Source organism: Scylla paramamosain, chromosome 47 (genome assembly GCF_035594125.1).
Source record: "Scylla paramamosain isolate STU-SP2022 chromosome 47, ASM3559412v1, whole genome shotgun sequence".
Lineage (NCBI taxonomy): Eukaryota > Metazoa > Arthropoda > Malacostraca > Decapoda > Portunidae > Scylla > Scylla paramamosain.
This window is the reverse complement of record NC_087197.1, coordinates 4,557,092-4,575,000: the sequence shown is the minus strand read 5'-3', so window position 1 is coordinate 4,575,000 and position 17,909 is coordinate 4,557,092. Positions and strand designations below refer to the sequence as shown.

General features: G+C 45.5%; 2 protein-coding genes across 8 annotated transcripts in view; one reads left to right on the top strand and one right to left on the bottom strand.

The window, feature by feature from the left end:
• LOC135095146 (serine/arginine repetitive matrix protein 2-like) overlaps nt 1–5,106 on the top strand; it is an 18,894-nt gene extending 13,788 nt beyond the window's left edge. For 4 of the 6 annotated variants that reach the window (XR_010264067.1, XR_010264066.1, XM_063995928.1 and 1 more), the window contains 6 exons: nt 74–264; nt 743–822; nt 1,331–1,421; nt 2,069–2,151; nt 2,475–2,619; nt 4,173–5,106. Coding sequence is in view for 4 of the 6 variants with exons in the window: in XM_063995928.1 (XP_063851998.1) it covers nt 74–264; nt 743–822; nt 1,331–1,421; nt 2,069–2,151; nt 2,475–2,618 (589 nt within the window). In the remaining 2 variants the exon portion in view is untranslated. Of the gene's footprint in view, nt 1–73; nt 265–739; nt 823–1,330; nt 1,422–2,068; nt 2,152–2,474; nt 2,620–4,172 lie in introns of all 6 variants that reach the window. The other 2 variants (XM_063995926.1, XM_063995927.1) reach the window with 1 other exon arrangement.
• A 156-nt stretch (nt 5,107–5,262) lies between these two features.
• LOC135095147 (DDB1- and CUL4-associated factor 7) lies at nt 5,263–17,841 on the bottom strand. Of its 2 annotated transcripts, none has more exons than XM_063995930.1 (8): nt 17,735–17,841; nt 15,000–15,174; nt 14,022–14,163; nt 13,580–13,681; nt 12,879–13,125; nt 12,567–12,718; nt 11,556–11,673; nt 5,263–10,503 (listed from the first exon to the last, which is right to left on the bottom strand). In XM_063995930.1, the coding sequence occupies exons 2-8, from the start codon at nt 15,101–15,103 to the stop codon at nt 10,328–10,330; spliced, it is 1,041 nt and encodes a 346-aa protein (XP_063852000.1). In that variant the 5' UTR covers nt 15,104–15,174; nt 17,735–17,841; the 3' UTR covers nt 5,263–10,327. The 2 variants fall into 2 exon arrangements, with proteins under 2 accessions (XP_063852000.1, XP_063852002.1); XM_063995932.1 differs by having other exon boundaries at nt 17,740–17,795.
• Nucleotides 17,842–17,909: the final 68 nt, after the last annotated feature.

The following is a 17,909-nucleotide window of genomic DNA, read 5'->3' as shown; positions in this document are numbered from 1 at the left end:
CCTCCTCCTTATCTTCACTCTCTCCTGTTTCCTCTTTCATTCCACACTCTCACCTGCCACTTGTCCCTCACAGACTGGGCCGCACCTTCTCATCCAGTCGGTCCCGGTCCAGGTCAGCCTCCCGGTCCAGCTCAGCCACGTCCCGGTCCAGATCAAGGGGCCGCAGCATCTCCCGGTCCAGGTCCCATTCCCATTCCAGGTCCCGCTCCAGGTCCTCCTACTCACGGTCCAGCTCCGCCTCCAGTGTGGATAGCAGGCGGAGGGGTGAGTGTGTGTGAGTGTGTGTGTGTGTGTGTGTGTGTGTGTGTGTGTGTGTGTGAGGGTGTTTGTGAGTGTTTTGTGTGTGTGTTTGGATGTGGTGTGGATGTGTGTGTGTGTGTGTGTGTGTGTGTGTGTGTGTGTGTGTGTGTGTGTGTGTGTTTGCATGTAGGTGTGGGTGTGGATGTGTGTTGGTGTAAGTATGAGAAATTGGTTGGCAGAAAACAGTGTATGTACGTGTGTGTGTGTGTGTGTGTGTGTGTGTGTGTGTGTGTGTGTGTGTGTGTGTGTGTGTGTGTGAATACAAAAACTTCCTGCCATCATTATCAGTTTGTCTACCTTTGCCATCTCAGCCACTTCCCAAAACTTACCCACCTATTGTTCAATTTACTGTTTCCCTCCACCACCACCACCACCACCACCACCACCACCAAATCTGTGTGACCTATGCCTGCCTCACTGTGCGCCTTCCTCCCCCCAGCAGCGGTGAATGACAAGCGGCGCATGACTCAGGGCACTGTCTCCTATGGCCAGGCCAAGAGCAAGGCCATGGATCCTGTCAAGGTGAGAGGCGGGAATGGGGGATGGTAACAAGTTCTTTCCATTCCCCACCCACACTCCCATACCACCACTGCCTTACTGTATGCAGAGGGACATTCTTTGATCAGTTTTATCCTTTGTTCTGATTAGCAAATGCAGAATTTATATTTAGGAATGGAAATGTCAAAAGTTTTCCTGCAAAAAGATCTGAAAACATGAAAAATAAAAAATCTAGTTTCTTGAGATACATGATGCTCACTACACACATATATATATATATATATATATATAGAGAGAGAGAGAGAGAGAGAGAGAGAGAGAGAGAGAGTCATCATTAAATTTGTGAAGAAAAGTGTTTGTATTTTAAGTGTGTTTGTGTGTATGTAATTTCTTCCCTACTCGCACACTAATCCAACATGCTCATTGCAGCTCTCTATATACACACAGCTTCCTATCCCCACACTTATTGCAGCCTTAAACACACACACACACACACACACACCCACCCCCTGACTCTGACGTGTCATTGCAGCTGTCCGGACAGAAGCAGCAGATCAAGCTCACCCTGAAGGGCCCTGCCCTGAAGCGCCTGGAGAAGCCAGTGCTGCCTCAGGAGGACGACAGTGAGTGGCTCAGTGCGGCTTAGCATAGAGAGGGACAGATAGGATAGAAGTACTTGTGAGAGGTGAAGAGTAACACCACAAAGGCCAGGATTACTTAATGTAGGCAAGGGGCAACACACTTCTAGTCCTTTGTGTATTGGGGAATGAGATAGGGATAACAGAAGGCTCCTCCCCACCTACCAGTATTCCAGTTTGGTAAGGAGACAGGATGGGATAGAATAGGATTACTTTAGATAGGCAAAGGGCAACACTTGTGTTTGTGTGTTTGGGAATGAGATAGGAATAACAGAAAGCTTCCTTAACTGTCACTCTCTCTAGCTTTGTAAAGAGGAAGGATGATGTAGCAGAAGGCTCCTCCCCACCCACCACTACTCCTCCTAGCTTGGCAAGAACAGTACAACAGAAGGTTCCTCCCCACCCACCACTCCCTCCAGCTCTTGTATGGAGACTGGTATTTTCATAGGAAGGACAAAAGGCAAATATTGATCACAGGACAGGAAAGGCAGGACAGAGGAAGTTGGAAGGAAGAGGTAGAGTAATGCAAGGTGACATGAGAGAGAAAAGGGGGGGGAAAGGGGAGTAATTACAGTGAGCCATGTCCCCCTTTCCCTATCAGCTATCAGCCTGAGTGACCGTTCCTCCCACAGGTGGTGAGTCAGACACAGGTGGCACCAAGCTGATCAGGAAACGCAAGGCTGAGAGTCCCCTGCCTGAAGCACCACCTCCCAAGGTAACACTCTGGATCATGTTATGAAACTGCACTACACCTCCACTACTTTCATAAGGCTCTAGTTGAGAATTTCAGTTCTTAAGGGTGTTTTTATAGTTCCACCGACATATTTAATGAGATTTCTTTGTTATTAACAAGAGAAACTCTTTGAGGACCAGCTAATGATTTCTGTGGCCTTTGAAAATAGTGATTGTTAGAGAGCAAAGTGGTTCTGAATTCAGGCCTCAGTCCTGGCAACACTTGAGACCAAGCAGTCCTGGCAACACTTGATATAAACACCACCACAATCACAAGACTAACTCTCACTGTCCTCCCTTCTGCAGGTCACCCCCCGCAGCCCCCCTGCTGCCCCGGCACCCCCCCCACCCAGCAAGAAGCCTCAGGCCAACAGACGTGAGGAACTCCTCAAGCAACTACGAGCGGTAGAGGATGCCATTGCCCGGAAACGCACCAAGCTGCCCACTTAGTGTATGTGTGTGTGCGTGTGTGTGTGTGTGGTAATGGTGGTGGAGTTAATGTGGCTGTTGCTTTATTTGTATTTTTGTTCTTATTTTTTTTATTCGTTTAAGAAGGGATGTGGCCTACAACAGCAGAAATTGGTTAAAAATGGAAAAGAAAAAAGAGCTTGGCAAAGGTACCAAACCCTGAAGAAGACAGTGATAGCAGCTCCATAATTACCAGGAGAAACAATTTGCAATAGTAATGGTAAGGTACTGTACATGTGCTGAAGGCACACCTCAGCCTCATCTGTGTCTTCAACCTCCACTGTTAAATAGGTACTGAAGGCCTGATTTACTGTCATTGTTGAGTGCAGCAAAATTTTTCTGTCATTGAGCCAAGTCATGATTCCTGGCGTGCACTGCAACGGTGGTGTGCTGCCTTGTTTGAGGCTGAGAGATTGACGTGAAAGGTTGAGGTGTGAGGTGTGAGTGGGCAGAGATTAAGCCCCTGACAAGACACTCGGGATAACTTGTTGCCAGTGAAACCTCGAGTCTCCTTGGCTCAGGTGGAGTCTGTGACCTCCATACTTCTCTTGTACACAAACTATTATACCTTTGCTTCCTTCCTTTGATTTATTCCCTGAAACAGCCAGGGCCCTTATTAATAAAGACTCCTAGGAGCACTCCTAGAAGTGCTTTTATCTTTGACTTTGCTCCTAGAAGTTGCTCCTAAAAGCAGCTTTTACTTTCAAAATAAAAGTTACTCCTACCAGCAACAATGATGCTGAAGTAGCGGCTTTTCTAAATGTAGCAACATTACTTTGCATCAAATATAAAAAGGCATTCTTTTGGTAGCAGCTTATGTTTGTGAATTAATCTTAAATGTTTCTTAATGGTAGACTATTTCTGAGCGATACGTAATTTCTGGACATGTCGATAATTTGGCAGATGTAAACAAATTGCCGCTCTCCCTGACGGGCCAACGTGTCACTTGTCATCTCAAGATGAATGCAGAGGACGGCAGCCAGTTCAAGAGTGAAAGAAATTAGTGCAGTTATGAAATGCTACTCCTTGTAAGCCTCACAGAGGAAAGAAAAATATAACAATGGATAAAAATGACCTGGGAGTGACTTACAAGCAAAAGAACACTGTATGGCCAGACATTGTTACCCATCTAAATTAACCATGCATACATACTTATATGCATATAGTACATTCTCTCTCTCTCTCTCTCTCTCTCTCTCTCTCTCTCTCTCTCTCTCTCTCTCTCTCTCTCTCTCTCTCTCTCTCTCTCTCTCTCTCTCTCACATACAGGTGTATGCATGTATGTATGTATATTCCACCTTTGTTGAGAATACCACTCTTAACTCCTGTAAAAGTCCCTCTGAGGTGCTTTTTATCTTTCACTCACTTTGAAAGCACTTCTAGGAGCAAACTCACAACTTTGAGAGTTTTAGGAGTTAGGAGCAACTTTGAAAGTAATTTTTTACTTTGAGGGTAACTTTTAGCTTTCAGTGTTTATTAATATAGGATGTGGCCACCACTCCTTCCTGTGTGATGACCCATGCCTCTCTGCTGCAGGTTGAGGTGACAGCTGGGACAGTCATGCCAGACAAGATGCTCATCACCGCCACCACCACGCCACACCTCAGTGTACATAGCAAGGACTGGTCGGCAGCGTGCCACTCCCCCACCACCACTGCAGCCTGCCAGCCCCTGGTGCCGCTCCACCAGTCAGGGGCGGCACAACAGGTGGCGGCCAGCAGCTCCTTCACCGGGTGGTGCGGGTGACCTTGACTCTTGTTCCCACTCATCAGTAAGACGTGTTTCAGTCATTGACATTCATTGTATCATGTACCGCATAGTGACCCTTCCCTAGTGCTGCCTTACTTGAGGTGCTCAGCCCGGTGGCCCTGGCACGCCCCCGCCCCGCCCCGCCCCGCCAGCCGCCACACGCCAGTTCTCATCCTCATTTGGCGCCAAGCCTCTCCTCTGTTGTCTCTTCAGGAAATTTTGGCGAGGGAAAGTGACTGTAGTGTAATTGCTGTTCTTCCTCTTGCTTGCAAGCGAGCGTTGTCCCCAGCGGCGGTGACAGCCACGCCCGTCGCCCAAGGCCATGTGCTGTGCATGTTGCTCTCATGAATCATTCCAGCACAGCAGAGACACAGGAGGGTTGCAACACAGTGACACCCCTGAGTGCACCACAGAGAGGACCTCCCCCACCCACGCCCTTCCTGCCGCGCTGCATTGCTGTGCTTCCTCCAGTACCCTTCATCAAGTCGTCGATGTTCAGGGATGCACCAGACAGCACGGAGTCTGGGATGCCGGTAACTCGGCGAGTGAGCAGCGCGTCCACTGCCGCCATGAGGCGCGGCACCCACCGAGAAGACCGCTGCCCGTCAGCTCGGCAGCAGCAGGAATGCGAGGGACGGAGTGCGTCGGGTCATAACGCAGAAACTGATGTAAGATTTTGTCTTTCTAAAGTGAGTAAGGCTCATAAACCTTTTTTGCATCACTGGTGTATTTCTTGTGGCATCTCCTCAGCTGCCCCAAACGTCTCAGCCCAACTGTGTCCAATGCGCCAGCCATGCACAGGTAACACGATCTTTGACATCATGTCACCTTAAGTTATAAGTTTCAGGCTGCACTCCCCACTAATAAAACAAAAAACTATTAGAAAAACTTTAATGTACAGTTCTAAAAGGTAATTACATCATGGTCATTTAAATAATGTGGCAAGAACGGGCACCATGAACCTGTGGTCTGTCTGGCCGTGCTGTGCAATGGCAGCAGCCCAGCTATGTGATGGGCCAGGCCAAGTCATCTCATTCTGTCCCCAGGACTGACTGGCTTGGGTCTGTTGATGGCGCTTGTGGTACTTTCCTTTCTTACAGTAATGAAAGGAAGTCTTCCATCAGAACAAAGTAACAAACCTTAGTTAAGGGACAGATTTCAAACACAACCTATGTTGACAGCCAAACCTTGGGAAACTTGGAAGTGACAGAATATTCCGTGCAGAGTTTTGCCTGGGAGACATTAAAACACCTTCCTGTGAAGAGCAACACAAACTGTAGCAAATGAATGAAGCTGTCAACAGGGACAGTGATGGAAAACACACACACACACACACACACAGACACACACACACAATAATGGTGCAGCTCTTGATGTAACTGAACACTTCAAAATCCAAACCACAGCCACTGTTAGCCAGACAGAGAACAATGAGGCACCACAGGTCATGTCTCCACCAGGCAAATACTGATGGTGCCCAAGAAAGAAATGAAAACTCATCCTGATTGCTAAAAACGGTGTGGGGAGATGTCTGCTTGTGCCTCTAAGTCGTTGGTCGTTCACGCTGCTAGAGGACATTCCATACAAGTGTATATGATCATGACAAACTATTCTAGCGTCACTCCTTGCAGCGTCTTACTAAATGGAATGAAAGGTGAGGCTGAAATATGGAACTTAGCACACCCTGGCATACAGAAGTGACAGCTGAGGTGATCGAGGTGGTGGTGAGTCATAATGATATGCAATGTGTGATGCTGAGAGGTGAGTGAATGGTACAGCAATGAAATGGAGGTGGTTGTGGTGATCGGAAGGAGAGAGATGGTGTGAGAGTCATGATGGTGGTGGATGGGGATGAGACTGTCACCACTTATGCTGAGGTGCTGAAAGACATTCCTTGCACAGAAAAAGAAAGAAAGAGAGAGAGAGAGTGAAAGCAGCTCCTCAAATCAATAAACTAAAATCAGAATCGCTAACTAACCACAGCAAAGGAATGACAGCATGGCATAAGACCAAACAGCACGGCAGAACATAACAGCAGTAACAGGCATCTCTCTGCACACTAACACAACACTATACCATTCTTTAGGGATGGAAGCTCAGGCTGGGAGACACCTGGGCAGAATGGCAAGGGAGTGGGAGGCTCTGTGTGGATGGGGAGAGAAGAGAAGGAGAAACCTTTGTATTATGAGGGCGATGGTTTAATGTACCAAACTAGTGTGTTTCCAGTTCCTCTTCCCTCCCTCTTCCAGCCTTGACACACTAGACTTGCATGTTCCTGTGTTAGGGGGTGAGGGGCACAAGGGTGACACACTGCTGAGGGGATGAAGCCAGCCGCTCACTGGTCTGGTGACATGCACGCTGGGTGACACCACCACATCCTCACTTTATAAAATTACAAAACTGACCCCTGACATAAAACATCTCTCTCTCTCTCTCTCTCTCTCTCTCTCTCTCTCTCTCTCTCACTTATGTAGGTGTATATCTGGCTGTTGAATGAGACACTTCAAAAGATTCATGACATTTCCTGCCATGCCGTGGACAGGACACACACACACACACACACACACACACACACACACACACACACACACACACACACACACACACACACACACACACACACACACACACACACACACACACACTACAGTCTTGCAAGTAAAGCTACAACGGGATTAACACTAAGAAAATGACACAAGGTCGTCCTGATCTGCACTAAAATCATCTTGGGGCCACCTACCCGGCCACCTCCAGCACAGCAGTCCTACACTCACCAAGGAGAAGAAACAGCTCATGCCGGGGTGAGGAGTGCAAGACTACCATGGCTGTCAGGGTGGCGTTACTAGTGAGGAATACAACACTGGTCTGAGTGTGCTTAACTGTACGGGATTAGTATGAAAAATGCATTAATACTAAGGCTCCCATTCTCAAACACTCGAGACTATTTTTAAAAGTAAAGGCCACTGAGACGATTAGTCACGTCTTCAAGGGTGAATATTTTCCTGTTGGTGCAGAATCCTTAACTGTCACTAAAACCATGAAGACACCCTTGAAAACCCCAATGACTTTCAGTAGATGCTGCTAAACCATCACCAGGATCATGAAGACACCCTTGAAAACTGTAGTGACGTGGTGCAGCCTGTTAAAAAGTATTTGAGAATAGCAGCCTTTGTCTCACAAGATTGCTACAAGTGCTCTGAGCCTTCCCAGCCACTGCTGCACACCTCACACTGCCCCTCAACACTTTACCTATCATATGTAAGTTACTGTTTAGCATCTTGTTGGTTAAATATATTCCTTTCAGTTCTGCTTTGTCTAATGTTTTGGGGGAGTGTATAGAAATCAAAGTACTACAAACAGATGCCAGTGGGGAGTGTGGGGGGCTGCAGCTTTCTTGGGCAGGCAAGGAGTGCTTTAACATTACTCCAATGTCCTCCTTCACTGCACACACTAGTGGTGGTGAAGCTGCTGCCATGTCACTAGTTGTAAAAGATTGCATCATGGGTAAACACTTGTGCGCACACACACACACACACACACACACACAAAACTTAAGTCACTGTAAACTTCTTGCTCCTGATGCTCCTAACCCTTTGACTGCTAAGCATAAACAATTTTAATGAGCACAAAATAAAACAACAGGCCCTGAAATAGGTTCTAATGACTTAATTACTATTCCTTTCTTGTTAATGGCTTTTAAAATTAAACTAAAAATTTGCACTAGCCTGATTCTGTCAAGCTTAAGAACCCACAAACTTGCAGCAGTCTGATTCTGTAGGGCTTACAACTTTAAAAGCTTTTCCCAGTCATTTTAAGCTTAAAGACCCATTAACTTATCTGGGTCTGATTCTGTCAAACTTAAAAACTTTACTGTCTGATTTTAATAACCTTAAGAACTCATAAACTTGCCCCAATCTGATTCTGCCAAGCTAAGGGGCCCCAGCAGCCAAGAGCTGACCAATCAGGCCCCAGCAATACCTAAGGTGCCCCATGCCAAATGACAGGGAACAGATTAAATACAAGCAAAAAAAAAAAAAAAAAAAAAAAAAAAAAAAAAAAAAAAAAAAAAAGACAATGATGCTTCTTAACTGACCAACCAACCCACTGACTGACTGATACACGCTTTTTAAACTAACTTTGTACTTAGAATTCTCCTTCTCTGATGCAAGCTAGGCCAGCGATGCTACAGAACACAGGGAGAACAGAACACTTGGCGACAACCATGACTGGTGATGCTGGTGGTGTTTGCAGTGGAGATGGGAGGTGAAGATGCTAATGGTGTTTACAAGATCTTTCAACACCAAAAACAAAGATGATGGAGATGAAGTGGTAATGTTTGGTGTTTGTAAGATCTCTCAACACCACAGAGAGACAGAGATGATGTGGTAATGATGGTGTTTGTAACCTCTCAACACCACACACACTGTCACCTAATAGAAGCATAGAAAAAAATTACTAATAAATAAAAAAATAAAAGAGTGAGGATGTGAAGATGGTAATGATGCTTCCAGGATGGTAAAACCATTCAACACCAACACAATACTCCACCTCTCTCACACCACTGCCAGAACATACCTTTGGACACCCTTGCAATATTTACCAACACAGTATCATACCCCTACACACCCCTACATAACTGCCAGAACAGTGTCATCTCTACATCATTGCCAGAACAGTGTCATACCTTTACACACTCCCACATCATTGCCAGAACAATGTCACATCTCTGGGGGCACCTGTACATCAATGCCAGAACAGTAACACATATCTGGGCCCCTCACATCATTGCCAGAATAGTAGCACACCCTGGGAGGAGCAGAGTTGAGCATCCAAGACCTTAGCTGGGGTGTGTGACGAGTAACAGAGTGGGGAACGAGGGAGAGATGAGAAGAACAATGGGGAAAATAAAGGTACAGAGAGAAATTAGAGAGACTTTAGGGTATTCTGTAAATCTCTCTGTCTCTCTCTTTATCAGTCACTCATGCAAACCACAAAAATCACAGAAAACGATAACACAGACAAAGAAAGGGAAGTGAGAACGGAAATCGATAACACAGACAAAGAAAGGGGAAGTGAGAAAAGAAATGAAGATGGAAAGAGAAACAAGAGATTCCAGGATGTTCTCTGTTTCTCTTTTTCAATCAGTCACTCACACACAGAGGACAAAATGATACACAGACAAAGAAACACAGAAAGGAATAGTGAAAAGATAAATGAGAGGAATTTAAGGGGCTTTCTTTAGGTCAGTCAGTCTCTCTCTCTCTCTCTCTCTCTCTCTCTCTTTCATATACACACACACACACACACACACACACACACACACACTACACCCCAAGAATCACAGAAAACAAAACAGATACACAGGAAAGAAAAAGAGTGAGAAAATAAAACAAAACAAAAATAAAGAGAAATGAGATAAAAGGCATATTCTCAGACTCTTTCAATTTTTAACACACACACACACACACACACACACACACACCAAGAATCACAGAAAATAGAGCAGTAATACAGACAAAACAGAAATGGGAAAAACTAAAAAAATAAATAAAAATAAAAATAAAGAGATGAGAGATTCTAGGTGTATTCTCTCTCTCTCTCTCTCTTCATCAGTCAAACACTTGGATACACAACCTAAAGAATTACAGAAAAAAACACAGTTACAGAGGAAAGAAAAGTGAGAAAAAAAAAAAAAAAAAAAAAACATGAGAGATCCAAGATGTATCCTCTGACTCTCTCTTTCCATCAAACAAACACACACACACACACACACACACACACACACACACACACACACACACACACACACACACACACACACACACACCCCAAGAATCATGGAAAATAGAGCAAAAAAAAAAAAACACAGCAACCAAACCATCAAATCAAACAAAGAAACACCCACAACTTGCACTCTCCCTCTCACTCTCGCTCTCCCTCTCTCACACCCGCAAGATCTCCAGACACTTGTTGTAGCAGATGGCAATCCAGTCGGGCTGCGTGGCGCCCCACTGGATCTGGTTAATCTCCCCCTCAGCAGCAGTGTAGGCCAGGATGGGGTCCTCAATGGCACGGGGCATCTGTTGCACGTCCCAGATCAGTGCCTGGTGGTCGTCCCCTGTGGTGGCAGTGGTGGTGGTGGTGTTAAGGTGGTGGTGATGGTGGTGTGTTAGGGAGGGAGACACAGTGAGGGATATAGTGACAGAGAGTTGTCTTAAGGAGCGAGGGACATAAGACACACAGGGAGACAGTGGTGGTGTGTTAGGGAGGGAGGGAGAGACACAGAGAAGCAGACAGTGGTGGTGGTGTCTGGGAGGGAGGTAGTGATGAAGGGTGTCAAGGAGGGAACACAGACATGGAGACAGAGACAGAGAGAGAGAGAGAGAGAGAGACAGAGAGAGACAGAGAGAGAGAGAGAGAGAGAGAGAGAGAGAGAGAGAGAGAGAGAGAGAGAGAGAGAGAGAGAGAGAGAGAGAGAGAGAGAGAGAGAGAGAGAGAGAGAGAGAGAGAGAGAGAGACAGAGAGAGAGAGAGAGACAGAGAGAGACTGAGAGAGAGAGAGACAGAGAGAGAGGAAAAAGTGATATTATAAAAGGGAGGGAGGCAGATGGTGATAAAGGTGGTTACAGAAAGGAGGGAGGGACAGAAAATACTGAGAGATAAAAAGATTGAGATAAAGGGTGTTAGCAGAGAGGGAGGCACAGACAGAGACAAAGATAGTACAACAAGGGAGGAGATACAGAGGGTGAGACAAAGAGTAATAAAAGATGTTATGAAAGGGAGGAAGACAGACACAGAGACATGAAAATAGGAGAAACAGAAAAAGAATAACAAAAGATGGTGTACTATTTAGGAGAGAGAGAGAGAGAGAGAGAGAGAGAGAGAGAGAGAGAGAGAGAGAGAGAGAGAGAGAGAGAGAGAGAGAGAGAGAGAGAGAGAGAGAGAGAGAGAGAGAGAGAGAGAGAGAGAGAGAGAGAGAGAGAGAGAGAGAGAGAGAGAGAGAGAGAGAGAGAGAGAGAGAGAGAGAGAGAGAGAGACATTACATAATAAAGGACATTACAAAAAGAGGAAGGCAAATACAGAGAGAGTGATAAACAAAGAAAGTGATAATATATAAAAACATCTACACACACACACACACACACACACACACACACACACACACACACACCTGCAGTACAGATGTGCACGGAGGAGTGAGGTGCCCAGGCAATGCCGTTGACGCAGGCACGGTGGTTGTTGAGGCGTGCCACGGGGGTACATGGCACTCGCACGTCCAGGATGATCACCTGTCAGGGGAGAGAGGTGGTGAGGTGCTGCTGCTCCATTGCCACACACGCACACACACACACACACATCCTTTACCTCTCAAACTATCACACAAAAATCAGTTTGTTAAGCATTTTGTCTGGTAACTATCCTCTTTTTCTCCTTTGCTTTGTTGTCTAATGTTTTGGGAAATAAACTGTACAGAAATCAAATTAAAAGCATTGCAATGTGGTGCACACACACACACACACACACACACACACACACACACACACACACACACACACACACACACACACACACACACACACACACACACACGTGACATGCCTCGCCCAGTCTGTGCCACCAGACACCACAACAAGATAATGCCCATAAAGGCCGCTACGCATGGACCAGTACAGACTCAGCGCGATTTCCACCATGGTGTGAGCCATCAATCAATAGTATTTCCCTTCTATATTAGACTTAGCTTTAGGATTAATGTTAAGTATTTCCCCACCCCCTCTGTACATTTTCAGTTTGTTAACTGCCTGAATAATAAACCAATTATTATTATTATTATTATTATTATTATTATTATTATTACACAAGATAAAGACAAGCAAAAACATCCAAACAGAACAGTTGAAGTGATAGAACCAATGAATGCACATATCTCTCTCTCTCTCTCTCTCCTATTATCCTCATCTGTAGATTTATATTTCATCCTTATCTCCATTATCATCTCCTTTTTCTGTCTTTTAATTAACCCATAACCTTTTAATTTAGCCTTACCTACCTGCTCTCTCTCTCTCTCTCTCTCTCTCACACACACACGCACACACACACACACACACACACACACACACACACACACACACACACACACACACACACACACACACACACACACACACACACACACACACACCTCGCAGGCATCCATGGCCACAGTGGACAGGTAGTTGGGGTCCTGCTTATTCCAGGCAAGGCGCAGCAGGGGGGTGTGGGCAGGGTCCTCATAGATGATGGTAGAGTGCTCCAGGTGCCGCAGGTCAAACATCCGCACTGACCCATCCGCTCCTGTGGCAATGGTGACAGTGAGAGGAGGGGGAGGGGGAGAGTGGTGGACAATGAGTGGAGGAAGAGGGAACAAAGGAAGGTAGTGATGATAGTGGAATGTAAAGATATATATGCAATTCTACAACCACACACACACACACACACACACACACAAACGTACCAACAGAAGCAAACATATCACGTCCACCACCAGCACGGGAGAAGGCGATATCGAAGACCTCCTTGTCGTGTGCAATCAGCTGAGTCTTGACGTGCCCTGACACCACATTGACCCGCCCCAGCATCTGCCCCGTCTCCAGGCCCCAGATGGTGCAGGTGGTGTCGATGGAGGAGGTGCCAATCAGGTTGGGCTCCACCTCATTCCAGTCAAATGAGGTGAGGGGGGCACAGAAGTCTGAGTTCTTGTTCTGTAAAGAGGGTGTGTGGGTGAGGGTGCGGGTATGTGGATATGAGGGTGAGGGTGTGTGGGTGAGTAAGGATGTATGTGGGTGGATGAGAGAGAGAGAGAGAGAGAGAGAGAGAGAGAGAGAGAGAGAGAGAGAGAGAGAGAGAGAGAGAGAGAGAGAGAGAGAGAGAGAGAGAGAGAGAGAGAGAGAGAGAGAGAGAGAGAGAGAGAGAGAGAGAGAGAGAGAGAGAGAGAGAGAGAGAGAGAGAGAGAGAGAGAATGTGATTATTTTACTGTACATAATTCAATTTACAAGCTATTCTTTATTAGATATCTAGGTGTGTGTGTGTGTGTGTGTGTGTGTGTGTGTGTGTGTGTGTGTGTGTGTGTGTGTGTGTGTGTGTGTGTGTGTGTGTGTGTGTGTGTGTGTGTGTGTGTGTGTGTGTGTGTGTGTGTGTGTGTGTGCAGCCACTTACATTGTTGAGGAGGCAGGCCATGCGTGTGTCGCCGTCGTTGCCCTGCTGCCACACCCTCAGGTAGTCACCACTCGTCGCCAGCAGGTCAGGGTAGATGCCCTTCTGCGGGAGACACAGAGACACTCACTCACACATAAACAGCAGGAGAGGCTGGTGGTGATAGAGGGTTTGAGGGGCGGAGGGAGACACAGGGATAGAGACAGGGTGGCGGTAGTAGTAGTAGTAGTAGTAGTAGTAGTAGTAGTAGTAGTAGTAGTAGTAGTAGTAGTAGTAGTAGTAGTAGTAGTAGTAGTAAACAAAAACATACACACAAACCATAAAGAAGACAAATAAATAAATAAATAAATAAATAAATAACACATCCCAATCTATCTAAACTAAATGACACACACACACACACACACACACACACACACACACACACACACACACACACACTCACACTGTCAGGGATCCACATAATCTTAGTGGTGGGGTAGGGGTGGTCGAAGGTGGAGCGAACCACGAATTCCGAGGTGTCTTCATCCAGCTGCACAATCTGTACCTTGTTGTTGTACTCCTCCACGAAGCTGCCCACCGCCAGTCTGCAGGAGAGAGAGAGACAGAGAGGGAGTGAATGAGAGGAAGAGAGAGAGATGGTGACAAGGAAGAGAGTAATGAGGGGAGAGATGTGGGAGGAGGAGAGAGGAGAGGAGAGATGTTGGGATGTGAGGGAAGGAATGAGGAGGAGGAGAAAGACATAAGTGAGAGAAAAGGAAATGAGATATGAAGGAATAAAGGAAAATATGAAATGAAAAAGACATGAAAAAAGGAAAGAGGAGTACAGAATGAGAAGAGAGAGAAGAGGAGTAAAGACATGGGAGAAGAGAGAAGAGGGAATGACATGAGGGAGAGAAGGGGGAGGGAAAAGACACAGAAGAAAGGAGATAAGGAATAAGAAATGAGGAGGAAGGAGAAGAGGAGTGGGGAGGAAGAAGAATGAAGTGTAGGGAAGGACAGAGATAAAGAAAGGGAAAGAAAGGTGAAAGAAAGAAGGAAAAGAGAAAGGTGAGGAAAATATGTGAGTGAGGAGGGGAAGAGGAACAGGAAAAAAAGGGAACAAAGTATAGTGAAGAAGGAAAGAAAGAAATGGAGGGAATGAAATGAAGGATAGAAGTAGGGAAGGAGGAAGACAATGATGATGATGATGATGATGATGATGATGATGATGATGATGATGATGATGATGATGATGATGATGATGATGATGATGATGATGATGAAGGGATGACAATACACACAGGTAGGTAAATACATCTTAGTACAATCTTAACCAGGTACTTGCTTATTTCACAAGTCGAACACCAACACATGAAGGAATATTGGAACTAACAGCTAAACACTACACACTCTCCACCAACACACACACACACACACTGACCTGAAGCGCTTGTCGGGCCGCACAGACCAGTTCATGCTGTACAGTGTCCATTGTGCTGAATACTTGTAGATCTCCTTCCTCTTGGGGGGTGGGTGGACTGACATGTTGATGGTGGTAGTGGTGGTGGTGGTGGTGGTGGTGGGTGCCTTGCTTCCCACTCCTCTGTGGCCACAACCTGTGAGTTAGGGTCGTTACTGTCAGCCTCTGAAGATACAGAATTGTTTGGTGACACAGCAATAAGAGAAGAGCAGGAACTGATTAAATGAGCCAAGACGAAGCCAGCTGAGGGTAGACAGAGTGAGATGGAGGGATGGAGTTGCAGCAGATAGGTACACAGGTACATAGATAGATAAGAGATATTTATTGACCACATATGTACTTCCTGGATAACAGTTTCACAAGAGACTGAGCTTCCTATTAGAAATGTACTGAAAATTTGTAGTCCACACACACTTAGACAAATTTGACAGCAACACTTCCAAGCCAGCAAAACATCTGTACACTTCTAATCTCATTTTGAAACTAAAGCCATTGCAATGCTTATTACATTAAAATATATAAAAAAAGAACTAAAATCTTTCTCATATGGGATAAAATTACTGAAAACTCAAACTGAGAGAAGGAAAGCTTAAAATAAGGAAAATCTTGACTTACAGAAACATTAAAAATAAACAAAATAAAAAAATAGCTCCATAAATTCAAAACCTTTCATACACAGGAAAGAAAACCTAAAAATAAATTGATAAGTAAATAAATTATAAAAGAATCTAAAAATTAAAACATTATTCTGACAAAATGCACAAGTAAAGGACGACTGCAAAGGACGGGAGGCACGCAGGAAGTGCAAGGGACACAAGCACCTGGAGGACACTCATGGATAGCACCAATCCTGCACTCTAGTGGCACAGCCAGAGGAGACTGTAACATCCCACATCTGGCACCTTCCATGGCCTCACAGCACAAGGCTTCCTGTCATCCCAAGGGTTCACCAGTACTCCGTCTGTCACTCCTTCACTCAGAACTTCCAAATTAATTTAGTGTTTGCTGCTGCCTGGGATTTCATTCATTCAGGAGGAAGGACTGAAGACACTCCCCATAATACTGATATTATTTCAGGACAATTCTCCTGTGTGGCTGGCATCCTCAGAGGGCCACCCACATATGCACAACGACCACAACAATGAAATACAGCAAAGTTGGATCATTCAAATGCATGTACATTGTTAACCTTTATTTTATTTACTTATGTGTTTTAATTTATATATTTATTTATTATGATCTTTATATTTTACTTTTTCAGTGCAAGGAAATGAGCAGACTGGTGATGCACTTGCCCAGATAATGAACTAACTCACGTTGAAATTCTCATTATGCCGGCTTAACACTGCATCAACAACACTCAGGTTACATTCACAAATAAATAATAAATGTTAATCTGGAAATCACGCCCATGTAACACACAAGCAAGAAACTCACACATCCTGGTGACCTTGAAACAAAATAACTGTGAGGCACGCGTCTGTTGTGGCTGTGGCACCACTCCAGTGTGGAGAAATTCAGCACTTTCTGAGTCCAGCGAGCTCTGCACCAGGCAAGAGTAAACACTGAAATGATTTTCTATTGTTTATAACTGTGATTCGTGGACAGTGGCATGTTAGGATTTCATGGTGTCTGTAAAGCTGATCCCTCCAATAGCTGACCCACTGCCACTAGTGAGGACACCAATAACATGAGGACACCAATAACAACTTTCCCAGGCAGGTTCAATTACACTTTTTGTTTGTTTTAGAGATGAATGAGGCGTTGTGACAGAGGCTCCCTGTCACTTGTTAACATGGCTACCCAGTGGAGGGAGGTGAAGTGAACAGTGCCAGTGTTTGGCAACAGCAATGATTAAGATGTGATATACAGACATAAAGAAAAGGTTCCACGCACTGATGAAGGAAGCCGCCAAGCTGTACCTGCCTCCATTGCCCTGAGAGCCTCCGCACACCACTGACAACTCACATCACCACCTCACGTGGGTATAATTTTTGAGGTCCCTCATTAGGTTAGGTTATGCTAAGTTAAATTAGGTTAGATTATGCTAAGTTAGATTAACGCCCTAGCCTACGGGGGCTGTTCCCCCTAGGCTAGGTTAGGAAAATTAGAAATATTGTGGGAAATTGCCTTAGATTTTTGAACGTCCATATCTCGCTTATTTTTCATCCCCCGCCAAAACCAGTGATTGCTCACAGGCCCCCACGCTTGTCTGAGGGATTTGGGGGCACTGCGGGGACAGACTTCTTATCAAGAAATACCCATTTACAAATAAATAAATAAATAACAACTATGATAATAACAACACTACTAACCTTGACAACAACAAAAGAGAATGAGAGGTGTGGTGTGAGCGGGTCAAGAGCATTAAAAAACTTTATCGCAAAGATAATTAGCAAGTGATGATTTGAATGACTGACACGGAAGACAAGTGAATAGACACAAACACACACACACACAATCCTGACGCTCCGCCACGCAGGGAATAAATGAGCACAGCACGTCAGTGAAATACAGGCCGTGACAGTGATGTGTTGTGTGGCGAGCAGCGGTGAGTGCCTTGCTATCGCCGGGACGCCCCTGCACTCGCCCCCCTCACGCCCTCACCACGCCCACCCGCGCTCCCACACACCACACACATACGCCCGTGGCTCTAATGCACCAGCACGCAGGGAATGCGTGGCGCCGCGACTCACCTTACACTTGAATCCGGCGAAAAATGCGAGTGCTGAGACCCAGCGAGAAATGGCGGGCAGCACTTGTTTACAGTGACCAGGAGCACCAACCCTACCCAGACACGCTTTGTTATCACTATTATCACAACTACCCTCCTCTTTACTTGTATTTACTATCACCATTATTGTTTTTATT

Excerpts from the sequence above, each read along its gene's own strand:
- LOC135095147 (XM_063995930.1), bottom strand. The coding sequence starts at position 15,103 with ATGTCAGTCCACCCACCCCCCAAGAGGAAGGAGATCTACAAGTATTCA. Across the intron at positions 13,682-14,021 it reads TTATGTGGATCCCTGACAGT|AAGGGCATCTACCCTGACCT; the intron begins GTGAGTGTGTGT and ends TGTCTCCCGCAG. Across the intron at positions 10,504-11,555 it reads CGTGCACATCTGTACTGCAG|GGGACGACCACCAGGCACTG; the intron begins GTGTGTGTGTGT and ends CTGCCACCACAG.